A 15,539-nucleotide genomic window follows, 5' to 3' on the forward strand; every position below is an offset into this window, starting at 1 on the left:
TTGTTACAGTCGCCGCTGCCGGATCCAGCAGAGAGGGAGGAGGCGGGGAGGCCGGCGAGCGGGCGGGGGAAGAAGGAGGCCAGCGAGCGGGCGGGGGGAGGAAGGAGGCCAGTGAGGAGGCCGTCACAGAGCCTCAGCCGTCACCTTCGCGAGCCACACCTACCGTCGCTGAGTCGCCACAACGCTGGCATGCCAACAACCGTAGCCGACTGACAAGGGAGCTCCAGGAGGGAGGAAGAATGGCCAAGAGGGAGAGGGGAGAAGGAGGTGCCGACGTGCCGCTGTCGAGGGCTTCTTCACCGACTCCGGCAAATTCTTCGGCCGTATCCGCGCCCGCCTCGTCGACACCTCCTCCTCTGCTCTCTCTTATCTGTCTCGCTGGTGTCGATTGGTTAAGGAGCCACTCGCAGCTAACATGTGGGACCTATGTAGGGCCCACGCTGATTCAACCGGAGGACATGTGAGCCCCACATTTTTTTAATTTTTAATTTGTATATTTTTCTTCTAGTGCCATCATCACCACGTAGGACGATATTTTTCTTCTAGTGTCATCATCGTCACGTAGCACGATGACCAAGTCAAACCAGCCACGTAGACGCCATATCAGCTTAAGCCACCGTTCAAACCGTATTGGACCTTATTTTTACCGGTTTTGACAGTTGAGGGATCAGTGTTTCAGAGATGAAATCGGTGTCAAGTGAAGGGACCTCAAATGAACTTATTCTCAAATAAATCAACACAGTAATTCTGGGCCCATTCTTCCCCTCTCTCGCAGGCCGCAGAACGGCCCAGTAAGTTTACTATTCTTTCGTGCAAATCAAGAAACGGACGCGAAACCTGAGACTGCAGTGGGAGACGGAAGCAAATTCCGGCACGCCTCCGCTCCAAGCGGGCTCAGACCCGAACCCGGCAAGCGCGGCGTCGTCGTCGTGTATAAAACAGCGGCCACGCCGATCATTCTTCACTCCACCTCGCATCGCATCCACCGTGAGCGGAGCGCCAACTCGCTAGCAAATCAGAAGAGGAGGTTAGAGTTTCGTCGTGAGCGAGCGAGAGTCATGGAGGCGGACAAGAGCGGGGAGGGGGAGAAGGCCGGCGGCAAGACGATCTCCTTCAGGTGCTCGGACGGCCAGGCCTTCCACATGCCGGTGGCCGCGGCGATGCTAAGCACGGCCATCCGCAAAATGTTCGACAAGTACCCCAGCATCGACCACGGCGGCGTGATCGAGCTCCCCCACCAAGTCTCCTTCGGTATCTTCCCCAAGATCAAGGAGTACTGCACCAAGCACGCCAAGGTCGACGACAAGGGCAACCCCACCGTCTCCACTAACACCGGCGCGGCGGCGGCGTCAAGCAGCAGCACCGACGACGAGGACCTCAAGAACTGGGACAAGGAGTTAGTCAACATGGAGGTGAAGCCCCTCCACGACCTCCTCCTCGTCGCCCACCTCCTCGACATCAAAGGCCTCTTCGACATCACCTGCCGCAAGGTCGCCGACATGCTCAAGGGCAAGACCTCCGAGGAGATGCGCAGATCCTCAACATCCGCAACGACTTCACCGAGGAAGAAGACAAGGCAATCAAAGGAGCAGAACCCCTGGGTCTTCCCGGATCCGGAGTAGAAGCTAGCGGGCACCTTCCTCCCCGATCGAGCATCTGCTCTGCTCATCATCGCTTAACCTGTCGCGTGTCTTGCAGGATGGTTGCTGTTAAGATTATAGGCATATAATGATTTAATCTATTCCATAAATAAGTCATGACATTACAGATGAAAACTAGCATGAACGCATCATTAGATCTACACATGTAAACTACACAGTATAACATGAACAGATCAAATATGCGCAACATATTGAACACTTACCGAGGTGACGGAAAGACCGGCTGCTTGGTCGAAACTTTTCGCAGGCGTCTACGAAGGCACGAAACACGCGAGCGAAGAGGAAGACGAGCCGTCGTGAGCGAACAGGGAGCAGTCGCGCGAAGCGCTTCCCAAAAACCTTATTGCCGTCTTCTCCCGGTGCAGGAGAAGACAGAGGTTCCGGAGACCTGCTCTCCCGATCGCCGGTGCACGCCGGCGAGCGAGATGGAGTAGTCTACGAGCGACGGTGCAGTACAGAGTAGGAGGCAAACCCTAGATTGATTTCGCGTGTGTTGCGTGAAGACGGCAGGTCGATTTATATAGAGATGGGTCGCTTGATCAGGGCGCCCGTACGATCTCTACTGCGCGTAACCGAACCGGATAAGTCGCGCGTAACTTATCCGGACTCCATGCCGTTTGCACGCACCGGATTTTTCGGAACGTTTCCAAAACAAAAACGAATGCGAATTTGCAGCAAAACAAAACTGCAAAAGGAGGCTGCATCTGCGCAAGGGTGAGGAGCCAATTTTTAGAACCATTCGACGCGTACGTCGTGCACGCGCGCCGCCTGCCCTGCCCGGCGAGGCGAGGCGAGCGAGCGCGCGCGTGTTTCCCCTCTTCTCTCCACCACACATGCTTCAAATGGCTAGGAAGGCATCCTCCCTTTTAAGGAGGTCCCCTTCTCCTAGAATAAGCAAGGTGGTACTAAACTCCACATGCATGCCATCCCATGAGGTGGGGTTTTGTGATTTTCCAAAGAATTAATCTTCGAGTGGGCTAAGGCCCATTCATTAATTCCAACAGTTGCTCCCCGTAGTTATCTCTGGTAGGTTCGTTTAGAACTTCAGATCGAATCGGCGTTCTTGCTTTTTACCTTTCCTTTGCATCATGTCCAACTAGAACAGAATCTGGTGTGTGTCGATCGAAATGTTCAACTGCTTAATTGTTTGCATCAACTGAAATGTTTTGCCCCTGCCGCTTTATGCTGATATGTTCCTGCATGCAGTTGATTAATTAGTCATATTAAATGATTTATCTGTCTACTTCTGGATTAGTACTAGTATTGATCAATTAGTATGCTGGTTGGCACAATGGCGTGTGGTTCGTTGAAGTTGTCTTCAGAGATTTGGTTTTCTGATTTTCTAACGTTTCTCTATAGTTGGCATATTTCTTCTCTGTTTTTTTGGGGGGTTGAGTGTTCAGATGTGTATATTGGGCTTGGATGCCTGCAACAAGATGTTCTTCTCTCTTGTTCATGCATTTGCGTAGGTAGCAATTCTACACTTCGATTTGGGCATCGTGGCACATCTATGAAGACACTATTGTGAGATTTATGTGGGCTCACTTGGTTTCAGAGAAGAGTGGAGTGATCTGATATTCTGATCTGTATGGAATGTGCTCTGTGACTTTGTGTTGTTATGGTAAACCGGATCCCCTCAGGCCTCAGTGTTCTGCTGCATCTTTCCCTGGCGTGTTTGGTTCCCCTAGATCACTATATGGTGGTTTCCCGTTGTGTTGTTTGATTTGCATGAGGGCTCTCTGAATTCTTAGGTAGAGTAGTAGATGTATATGTTGGTTAGATACCAATATGTGTGTCGTTGTTGCTTTGAAGAGTATGGTTTGTGACATGTCAATGTGCTAGTATGTATATCACTGCCCATCACATGTTGCAGGTTGCGACATCATGCTTGGTGTTTTTTCAATTGTCATCCCGAATTTCCAAGTCTGGAAAATCTTCTCTGTTTTTTCTTTACGTTGTTCATAACACACTGCAAAAGGAAAAAGAAAAGGATAACACTGCTTGGGTGGCTTCGGTGTCGGCAGCGCCTTGTATGGTGCTGAGTCATGTAGATGTAGTTGCAGTTGCAGGTTTGTGAAATCTGAAGGAATTCAGAGTCATGTAGTTGCAGATGCAGTACAGAGGAGTTTCTTCTTTCTTTTACTTTCCAAAGTTGCAGGGTTCGAACTTGATTCTTCTCAAGATTGCAAAATCTGAAGAAATTCAGAGTCATGTAGATATAGTTGCAGACTTGCAATGTAGAGATTTTCTTTTTTATTTGCTGGTAATAAGGTGTCAAGAAAGACAGGAAGCTTAATAGCATCAAAGTGAAACTAGCATATATATATCTGTCCAGGGGCCGATCAGCAAGGAGCGCTGAAGTGCTAATAAGAGTTGTTTTTTATTAGTCGTTAGTTTATCGTGATATATATTTGATTAATCAATTAGATTTGTACTAGATTAGGATCCTCTGTGTTTATCTATAGCTAGCTCTTGCTCAAACTTCAGAATGTCACGGTGTTTAGTTGATACAAGGAACTATGATGATAGTTTAGTGGTTTATAAATTGCGAATCGTAACTAATATTTCCCAAACCAAATCCTCTGTGAGATGATTCAGTTCTTTGCTGCTTAATTTTCACCTGAGCTTGGCAGTGCTGGAGCTAGCATGAATTGCATTACATGTCTTTTCTGAATGTAGTTTATGCTTTAAAAAATATACTAATTGCATGCACCAGCTAGTTGCACCTAAAAGCCTAAGCTGATAGGGAAAGGCGGGCAATTCACTTTATACACTCCAACACTCCCCCTCACGCGAGACTTGCGCACCAGCCAGGATTCGAACTCGAGACCTCTGGCTCTGATACCATATTAAGTTGCATGCACCAGCCAGTTGCACCTAAAAGCCTAAGCTGATAGGGAAAGGCCGGCAATTCACTTTATACACTCCAACAATTTTGAACCAATTTAGTGTGCTGCTAGTTGTATTCAAATACATCTAGTGTTACTATTTTTAGGATGTACAATTTTATCTATTTTTAGTCCAAAAGAAAGAAAAGCACCATATACTTCATCCTAGCAACAATAGGTGCAAGTTATATACTGTACCCTTCATTTGATTTCCTTGTCTTTGATTCACCAAGAACTAGTTCTACCTAAATACCAAGATTGGTATTGTATGATAGATATGTATGTTTTATGGTTCTAGATTTTTTGAGAACTCATGTGAGTCTTTTGTGCCAATGATAAGTTTAGCCGCAACTCATGGCCAATATGAACATAACTGAAATCCCCCCCTCCAAAAAAAAAAAATCAACAAGGCAAATTTTAGGGAGCCAGCAATTCAGTTTTCTGTATTCGAGTAAACTAGGTCTTCTTGGTATCTTCTATTGCACTTTGATACATGAACAACCAAAATTGTTGAAGCAGATTCTAGTTATTGAAGCAGACTCTACTTCATGTCATGTCCAACATGTTTAAGAATGCCAAAAGTTGACGATGATCCTAGTTCATGTCTTGCGCATAACTTTGAGTTGTTACCAAGTTCTTTTTCTTCTCTAGATACCCTAAAATCACTTGTATGTATCCTACACTGATGCAAATCCTAGTTTTTACATGCCATGCAAAGATTGTTCCCTGATTAAAGACAAGTATAATTCCTCAGCCATAGTTACCATTGTTTACTTTTCATTTGAATTTAATTACTGAAGTGTGTTCTTCATAAATGTTGACCATACTTATCTATAGTAAATTACTAATTAGTACAGTATACATGTTGCTTTCCCTTTTTGACCTTTTGCCTGTAGCTGCTAGATAACATAGCAGTCTCCATTTCTCTGTACTGCAATACAAAGTAAAAAAAAAACATGTAGCCGTGCATTGACAATTATTATTTTATTGTATACCTATATAAGTTGTATATATGATCTCTGCATCTTCTGAAAATGCAGACAAGTCAAGATAAACAACTTCAAGATTAACATGATTTCTGCATTGGCCATAAATATATGTTATACATGATTTCTGCATCTTCTAAAAATTCAATCATCTCAAGTTTTGTTTCCTTTTATCTGTTTGTGAGATAGGAAAGCTGATGTTTACTCATTGTGCTTTGTAGGTTCCTTGAAATCGACTGGTAGGGAAATTCCAGATAATTTATTTGATGGTAGAAATTTTCTGAAGTTCCTAAAGATTTATTGCTTCAGACAGCATGATGAAAGTCAGGGCACCATTATAGTGTCTCCTGCTGCTCAGCTCATTCCACTCACAATCCTGTTTAGTTTGTGATGTATCTGAGTTACAAAGAACGTGTTTAAACTAAGTGCTCCCACACAGTGAAATGTGTGTTATTTGATACTGTGGACATCATTTTTTTTCTTTGTATCCATCACTGTTTTTCCTGTGCTTCTAATCTGCAATACTGTCCCGGGCTCCCGGCAAGCTTTGAAACGTCGCTGCTCAGATTAGCTGCTCGTTACAGCCATTGCAAATGAAAGCTTTGACGTAATTCAGGTCTGATTACAGCCGGCTGATAGAACAAAAGCAGGTCTGCTCGGACTGCTCGAAGGAGCAGCCACGGGGATTTATCATATTTTGATAGCTAAAATCCCTGGCTAAAACGAACATGTGGTTTAAGAGAGGGAACATGTGGTTTAAGTGACATGGGAGGGATTCACTCAATATCCCTCCCTGGATATATTCCACTTGGGGATTACATCCCAAGGAACCGAGCAAGGTATTAGAGAACTGTCCAGTCCAGGAAGAAACCTCACTGCTCTGAAAGAGGAATCAAATAGATCAGGGGAACACCATACTAATGGCTGGTAAATTTGAGAAAGGAAATACCATTTCAAGTTATGAGTAGCTGGCATTTTGTGTAATCCTTGTAGAAGCTTTCGTCCCGAACTCCATCAGGGCTTGTTCGGTTGCTTGGGAATTAATCCCCCATGGGAACCTATCCAGGGAGGGATTGAGTGAATCCCTCCCATCTCACTTAAACCCTGTGGGGGATGATTCCCTTTGCCTCTCCTAATCCCTCTCCTAAAATCTGTGTTCGGTTTTGGCCGGGTTTTAGTGCTCGTCAGACGTCATGTTCAAACTGCAGCTAGCTCTCTCTATGATCTGTACTAGTACTACTACAACTAGTACATTTAGTTCGACAGTTTCACCTGAAAACAGTATTGCACTTGTGATAGAATAATCAAAAGCAGCATCTGTCCATTTCAAAGGAAAATAGAAAACACAAATAGGCACATCGGCTTGATCAAGAGAGTACAATCAGAACTGCATTGAGGCATTGTTGAAGACCTGACATGTCACAATGGCAACAATTACATCCAAAACCAATGCTTGCTCCAATGGATGTATTCACCCTGAATAGAAGTGCTCTTCCTGCATGTCCATACCAGAAAGCCACCCATGCTTGCTTTCAAGAATGTCTTGAAAAGATCATAAGTATTACCCTACATATAAAGAAAATATCAGGACTTCCTCCCATTCCCCACAAAGTCAGCAACACATTGCATTTCCTTTATTTCGCTCCCCAGAAAATTTCTTCTCCAACTATAGTTGGTGCACGAGCAATCTAAAAAGCAAAAAACAAACACAATTTACATGAGTAAAATTAAAATATTTCTAAAGTGCAAGGCAAATATGTGCTAGTCCCAGTAAAAATTGAAATAATATGTATTCAGACCCAAAATTGAAATAATAGTTGGGCTTACCTTGATGATGTAGCTAATAGAGACATATGGCTGAAATTAGCCTTGAATACCGTCTTAAGTGATGTTTTTCACGACAAAAGGACACTCTGCTCTAACAGAAGACAACCAGCTTTCTGAATATTCAGCAGTTAGGGATAATATGGTAATGGATTCTCCTATACTTCCTAAGTTTCCATTTGTGATCAAAATCTAAATGCCAAAATATTAAGTCCACAAGAATAATTCAGAATGCTAAATGGGATGATTAATGTAAGCCTCCAGAATGCTGTAAATTCAGGATTGCAGTACACAAGAAGCCCTAAGCTCTATCTCTACTTCTCATCATACACAGATGCACATGTCTCTGCAACAAGTCAGTCACTGCTACACTGCACTGCTACACTGCTACAAAGCAATAAGATGTTATATGCATCACATTTTAAGATCAAAGCCGATGCTTCAAAGTAAATAAAATTGTACTGCTACACTGCTTAAGTTTAGCTTTTTCAGATGCTAAAAGTAGTATCAGTTCAGACTTGAGTGAGCTCATCAACTCAAGAAAATAAAAGAAAGGTGAGTAGCCCATGGTATTGCAGTGGCGTTTATGGACTTGTTCTGACAGAACTTGCAAACTAAACATTGCTAAATCAGTAGACTTGATATAAGTCACTGTACAGCTCTCGCTCTCGCCATCTGCTGCCTCAAAGCCACCGTGATTCCGTGAATCAAGAACTCAAATCAAGAACCAGAGTTGGGCGCTGTGCGGTGGCAGCGGCAAATCAAGAACTCATCCCCACCCAACCAAGAAAAAAAGCTCCACGCCCAAATCAAGAACTCACCAGTTCGAGCAGGATACGAGGAGGATGACGACGAATCGCTGAGCGCTCACACACCAGATTGAATCACGGTGAGACGAGAGATGGCGGCGACGACGGGAAAGGGAGAAGAAACGGAAACCATAACCCTAGCTTTGGAAGAGGAGGCGAGAGGGAGAAAGGCAACATGCTCACCGGAGAGAAGATGGCGGCCGGAGGAGAGCATCGTGCCGTTGCCGTCGCTTCCGGGTCGCGCCGTGCGCCACCCCCGCCGTCGCGTCTTCGTTGCACTGCCGCCTCCTCAAGGAAAATTTCCACGCCCCAGGAGTAGATGATTTTTTCCCGGGCCTAGAGAAGAGGGAAACCCTGTGGTGGGCCAGGCTAAAATCCATGGCAGGGTTTAACCGAACGCACAATTTCGCATGGGCCGGGATTGTTTCCTCGCCAGGGTGATCCACGGGGATTGGGCCCCGATACCGGCCGGGAACGGCCCAACCGAACAAGCCCTCAGTGTATTACTTGTTTGGTTTTACCAATTTATTATTATTGAGGTGCCAAAAAGACAGAAAAAAGAGATTACTGAATTTTTTTTGTCAAACCAAAACATTTTAAGAAAATTCTTTGGAGTGGACATTTCGTTGTCTGCAACACACCAACGTACCTGCCTAGTTTCAAGTCACTTGTGAGTTATGAAGATGCAATTCCTTATTGAACATTTGCAGATGCTGGTCAGCAAAACGTGAGATGATACGGTAATATTTTGTTGTACCAAGTGATTTGCATATGAAGACCCAAAAAATTCCAAAACGAAGTAGAAGTGTGTCCGTGTAATTGTTCCGAATTGACAACACGGCCTAGTGTAGCTCTCCCTAAGGAGGAATAGAGTAGATTACCTGGATAAAAGAAGAAGAACAAGAAGCAGGAGAGCTCACCGTTGGGCTCCATTAGTCCCGGCTCATCCACAAGTCCAAAGAAGAAGAACTGGTGTGGCAAAAAGTGCTATCTAGGGGCACTCCTAATTAAGAGTGTGGCTCTAGCAACGATAGAGGGGCACCGGTCACACCACGCAAAAATTTGTCGATCTACTGCTACAACTACAACAATTACGGTCACTACTCTAAGAAGTGTTACAAGCCGTGCACGAGCACCGGAAGGAGGCACACTGGCACATGTTGCAGAAACTCAAGAAGAGTCTATGCTCCTACTGGCAAGCGCAACGGCCATGGTGTTGGTGGTTCTTATGTCAAACAAAAATTAATCCACAAGTACGTGGACACTGTTGTAGCTTTTACCTAAGAATATTTCAGAGAATCAAATCCACAAGGAACGTGAAGTGTACTTTATCCCAACCGCTCGTTCAAGTTGAAGGTTTTCAAAAGTGAGGTAAGAGAGAATAATCAGGTTGAGAGGGTCCAGAGCCTAGGCTTCATGCCACTACTTCTAAATGAGCTAACTATCAAATCATATTTATCCTTGTTGCTTTAGGCACAGTTGTGTCCACTCAACCATGGAGAAGGATTGAGCGAACAGTCCTGACATTACATATCGACACACTAAGGCTGACTAACTACGAAGAACAAATGGGGTTAACAACTCCGGTCTCCTACGGTCATCCGCTTTCATTAGCCAACCTACCTATATAACACTATGGCCAAACACCACACAAATGCACAGAATGCAATGCATAGATATATTGCTAGTTAAAGAAAGGTGATTGCACTATGCATACTAGAGATTAGAAAGTGATATTCGATAGAAATTTAGAATTGAAACAAGATCCCAATTCCATATAGCCTAGAAACTCCAAAGAGAGGTAGAAGTGTGTCCACGTAATGGAATAAGTTCACTTGCCATCCCTCATTTTCTAGTCAAGTTTAATTAGCAACCCTAAACTGTGAAACAGAAATCTTCAACCCCATCTTTACAAAACCATTCAAATAAGGTAGTATTGGAGGAGATTTTGGCTGAAGTGGCATCCTAGTTGGCAAAAGGAAAATAAAAAAAAATGTAGAACGCACATGTAAGTGAGCCCATATGTAATAGGGCCCACATGTCAAGGATTTCCACATATATTCTCTCCCCACCTCTCCCCTCTTTCCCCATCTCTCTCTAGGCCGGCGGTTGTCAGTGGTAGGAGGAGGGGCAGTGGCAGCGCCTTGCTTTGTTGCGGCCGAGGCGGCGGAAGGTAGGAGACAGGTTACACAACTTCACCACTTCCAGCTCCATTGCGGCAACCGCAAAAGTATTCTATAGCCGCCATGGAAACCGCCTCCCCTTTGCTGCCTCCATCAGGAGGGCTCCCGGGCTGCCAAGGAGAAAGCATCTCCCCCGCTGCCTCCACCGCGGCACAAGGACTCCCTCTTCTATCAGGTCATGGCCACCACAGACCCACTGGTAGGGGTGGGCATTCGGTCTAACCAAAAATTTCGGTCTCGGTCTTCGGTCTTTCGGTCTTTTCGGTCTTTAAAAAGTGAAGACCGAATTTCAGCGCAAAAATGTCAGGACTGACAAATTCAGTCTCGATCTCGGTCCTAACCGAAATTCTACAATATTTTCATATATGCAAAGAAATAATGGAAATTTTCAACACAAAAATCACAAAAAAAATTCGTAAGCACTTATGAGTAAAGACTCTTATTAGGTTGCATGCCTAGAAGAAGTAGGGATGTGAAAATTAGAGTTTAATCCTATTAAACATAGTGGATTGTAGGTTGCATTTTTGGTAATTCGGTCTTTTCGGTCTATTCGGTTACCCGAGGAGACTAATTGAATTGACCGAACAAAATTCGGTCTTTCACTACCTAGGACCGAATTTCTCGGTCTCAGTCTTTTCGGTTCGGTCTTTTTCTGCCCACCCCTACCCACTGGCCCCCATCGTGGAGCAGTGGTCCTTCCTTGAGGAACGCCATGTCGTGAAGCCTGAGATTCAGTCCATCATCAAGTATCTGTGCTAGAACCACTACTTCTCTCCGCCCCGCGCTTCCATCCCCTATCACCTTCTGCACCCTTCCCTTATTCGGTCTCACCTTCCAGCTTTGGCCTCCACCCTCCTCTGCCTGCTCCCGGCCTCCCCGCACCTCCTCCCACTGGGAATCCTTGAGCTTGGCTCGAAAACTGGCACTGCCAGCCTTGCCCTAGGCGCGGTGCTGCCCGTCCACGCGGTCTCTATCGAGGAATCCGCAAGAAGGCTCCGTGGTTGCTGAGGAGAAAGCCTCTCCCTCGTCACCTCCGCCGTGGCGCCAAAAGGACTCCCTCTTCCGCCGGGTCGCGGACACCACGGACCCATGCCTCCCGTTGGCCCCTGTCCTAGAGCAGTGCTTGGATATCCCCACAACGCTCCCCAACCTTCGCCACAACACCTCCCTCAACGCACCCCTACTCGACTCCCATGGAGGCTTCATCTCCGTATTGGTGCTCCCTTAGTGGGACACTGTCACGATGAAGGTTGTCGCCGTCGTCCACCTCCCGTGGACAAGCGCGCCAACCACTAGTCCTTTCCCCGCCAGCAAACTCGAAGAGAGGAGATAGATGGGGAGAGTTGGAAGTCCACTTATACGTGGGCCCCACATGTTTTTATTTTCTTTTTGCTGTTTAGGATGCCACGTTAGCTAAAACCATCTCCAATACTATTACAGGATCTGATTTGAATGGTTTTGGAAAGATGGGGCGCAACGATTTCTGGTATTAGGGTTAGGGACATCAATTAAACTCAACGTAAAGATGAGGGACCGCAAGTGGACTTAATGTCCACGTAATTGTTCCGAATGGACAGATTACTTATCGGCCCATCACCTCCCCGCGCATCAGGGCCCATGTAGTCACCATTCGTGCAGAACAAAAAACGGACGTGAACGTCACAGAAAAGCGGAGTAGAGAAGGAAGCAAAATCCGGCACGTCTCCTCTCCTCACGGGCTCAGACCCGAACCCGGCAATCGCGCGGCGGCTCGTGTATAAAACGGCGGCCACGCCGATCATTCCACCTCGCATCGCATCCACCTCCACCGTGAGCGGAGCGCCAGCTAGCTAGCAAATCAGAAGAGGAGGTTAGAGTTTCGTCGTGAGCGAGCGAGAGCCATGGCGTCGGATCAGAAGGGAGAGGGAGAGACGGTGAAGGAGGCGGAGGAGGGAGAGACGGTGGCGGCGGAGGACAAGGGGAAGGAGAAGGTCACGGCGGGGGACAACAGCGGGGAGGAGAAGGCCGGCGCCAAGATGATCTCCGTCGAGTGCTCGGACGGCAAGACCTTCGACATGCCGCTGGCCGCGGCGATGCTAAGCACGGTCATCCGCAACTCATGCAAGATCGTCGACGACGAATCCGACTCCGACAAGCCCAGCGGCGACGGCGAGATCTCCATGGTCAAGCTCCCCCACCAAGTCCCCTCCACTATCTTCCCCGAGGTCAAGAAATACTGCATGAAGCACGCCAAGGTCGACGAGAAGGGCAACAGCACCGCCACCGTCTTCACCAACACCGGCGCGGCGGCGGCGTCAAGCAGCAGCACCAGCGTCCCCGACGACGACCCCACCGCGACCGAGGAGGAGGTGCTCAAGAACTGGGACAAGGAGTTCGTCAACGTCGATCAGTGGCCCCTCTACAACCTCCTCCTCGCCGCCCACTTCCTCGACATCCAAGGGCTCTTCGACATCGCCAGCCAGAAGGTCGCCGACATGCTCAAGGGCAAGAACTCCCAGGAGATGCGTGACACCCTCAACATCGCCAACGACTTCACCGCGGACGAACAGCAGGCAATCAGGGCGCTCAATCCCTGGGCCTTCCCCAACCCGTAACGTCCCCTCCCTCCCCGATCGGCCATATGCTCATCTCATCATCGCTTAACCCGTCGCGTGTCTTGCAGAATGGTAGTTGTCTCTGGTAAGGTTCGGATCGAATCGGTGTTCTTGCTTTTTACCTTTCCTTTACTTCCTGTCCAACAAGAACAGAATCTGATGTTCAACTGCTTGTTTGCATCTGAAATATTGTCTGTCTACCTATGGAAATGGAATACTGCTAGTACTTGATTAATTGATATGCTCGTTGGCACAATGGCTGAATAACATGTGGTTCTTCTTTGAGGCTGTATTAAGAGATTTGGTTTTCTCATTTGCAACATTTCACAGTACCGTGCATATTTTTTTGTCTGCTTTTTTTAGGATTGAATGTTCAGATGTGTATATTGGCTTGGATGTTCTTCTCTCTTGTCCTCCTTGCTTTTTTTTTTTTGGCCGTAATGGCCTAAGAAGAGACCGTCCAACGGTATTAAGATTTAGGGATTGCGATTCTGTACTTATGTTTGGGCATTTGGCTGTTACACATCTCTGAAGACTCTTGTGAAACTTGTGTTCGGGGCATTTGATTTCTGAAGAAATGATTTCTCTGTCTACCTCTGGAATAGTACTGGCATCGATTAATTGATATGCTCGTTGGCTTAATGGCATGTAGTTCGTTGAGGTTGTGGTTGTCTTAAGAGATCCGGTTTTCTGATTTGCAACATTTCTCGGCATATTTTCTTGCCTGTTCTTTGGGTTACATGTTCAGGTGTGTATAATTTGGCTTGGATACCATCAGATATTTATGCATTTTCTGCATTCATAGGTTGAGATTTTACAATTTGCGCATTTGGCTGTGTAATACATATGTGAATACTACTGTGAAATTTATGTTGGGGGCATTTGGTTTCACAGATTGAGTGGACTGATCTGATAGTATGCACAGTATGCTCTGTGTGTTGTTTAAACCTGCTCCCCTATGTGTTGTGGTGCATCTTTCCCTGGCGTGTTGTTTCCCTAGATGGTTTTCCGGTGTGTTGTTTGATTTGCAAGCATGTGGGATGTGTATTCTATGAATTCTGATGTAGAGTTGGCTATAGAGCCAATATGTGTTTGGCTGTTGCTTTGGGGAGTATGGCTTGTATCTGATGCTTTTCAAGATCCATAGTTCTCAATGTTCTATATCAGATATCGCTGCCCATCACATGGTGCAGGTTGTGATATGTTTGGTGTTTTTTCACTCGTCATTTGGAATTTCCGAGTCTGGAAAATCTGCTCTGTTTCTTTTTTTCCTTTCAGATTCTTCATAGTGCTCTGCAAAATTCTACGCTGTCTTCTTACATTGTTCAGGACACTGCAAAAATAGAAAAAAAGTATTTGACATGAGTAGTGGTAGCACTCTTTCTAGGAGATTTTCTGCACTAAAAGAATTGGCCGCTGCTACTACTCTTTCTAATATGTATTGATGGCACAAATTGTCTGCGGCTACTGTTATTTTGTATATATGGTTGGAAAATATCGCCTATGGTTGAAACAAATATATTCTGGATGTCATCACTTCATATTTGTGTACTAGTCTGCTCATGTGTGATATTTTGGTGATCAAATTCAATGCATGCGTAAGTATACTTTGGTGGATTGAATTTTCAGGATTTTCAGTGCATGCATCAGTCGTGGATACTGTATTACTGTGTACTCTGAAACTACGTGGTTCAGTGTAGGGTAGGGATCATCGAATTTTCCTAGAAATACTAACACAAGTTGAACCAATTTCAGATCGAACTATCTGCAAGCATCAGTATATTGTAGGAATTGTGTGCATCAGTATTTCCTAGAAATAGCAAGTGGTTCAGCATGGCCTGCAAACTAGGTTATGGAAAACAAGGAACAAGTTTATTTTCGGAATCAAGCTTACTTTCAAAAACAAGTTTCAATTTCACCAACAAGAAGCAGAAATCAATGCACACTTTGCGTGTTTATCCATTCAGATACCATACAGTAACAATCAGTACATCACAGTCAGGCTTATATAGAGGCTGGCTTCATTTTCAACATTCAGGTACAGAGCATTCAGATGCCATCATTCATTCTTACATTGCAGTTATACACATCCATGCTACCGAAAGGACTGTTGTTGCCAAACAAATTACCAAGCTATTTCCGGTCAGACTATTTGCAGAAGCTAAGGCTTTAACCATTGCAGAAAGCATATAACAGTTCACAACTGGAGCAAAGAAACCAATATGCGATACGCAGCTAAACTCAGTTCACAACCTGTCTCCACGACTTCTTTGTGCAAGCTAGCATTGGTTTCTCAACAAATGCTCCACCAAGTGCTTTGCTCAGTTAAGAAAAGAGAAAAATTCAGTTGCTGATGTTAGTGTTAGCGGCAGTACATATTTGATTGCTGATGTTATCATGTTATTGTTAACTGCAGAAGCAGCAGTGAGTAGTACTAGTTTTCATTCGAGACGGAAATCCCCTTTGTTTTAAACTCGATCAGTGTTTACTCTTTTCCCCGAGCGAGAAAAAACGGAAAATATGTATTACTAGATTTTGCAAATCAAACATCTTAAGAAATTATTTGAAGTGAACAGTGCAATGTAGACAATTGC

At 45.5% G+C, this 15,539-nt stretch overlaps 1 protein-coding gene and 1 pseudogene across 1 annotated transcript; both read left to right on the forward strand.

Moving 5' to 3' along the window:
* The first annotated feature begins 1,058 nt into the window (after window positions 1–1,058).
* LOC127778517 (SKP1-like protein 1) lies at window positions 1,059–1,622 on the forward strand (annotated as a pseudogene).
* Window positions 1,623–12,159: 10,537 nt separating this feature from the next.
* Window positions 12,160–13,221, forward strand: LOC127780116 (SKP1-like protein 1B). Its single transcript, XM_052307067.1, has one exon. It carries the CDS (start codon window positions 12,232–12,234, stop codon window positions 12,943–12,945), a length of 714 nt encoding a protein of 237 aa, XP_052163027.1. The 5' UTR covers window positions 12,160–12,231; the 3' UTR covers window positions 12,946–13,221.
* The last annotated feature ends 2,318 nt before the right edge of the window (window positions 13,222–15,539 follow it).

Source organism: Oryza glaberrima, chromosome 7 (genome assembly GCF_000147395.1).
Source record: "Oryza glaberrima chromosome 7, OglaRS2, whole genome shotgun sequence".
NCBI classification, from domain to species: Eukaryota; Viridiplantae; Streptophyta; class Magnoliopsida; order Poales; family Poaceae; genus Oryza; species Oryza glaberrima.

Bases quoted from the DNA above. Each gene is read 5' to 3' on its own strand.
- LOC127780116 (XM_052307067.1), top strand. From the start codon at position 12,232: ATGGCGTCGGATCAGAAGGGAGAGGGAGAGACGGTGAAGGAGGCGGAG.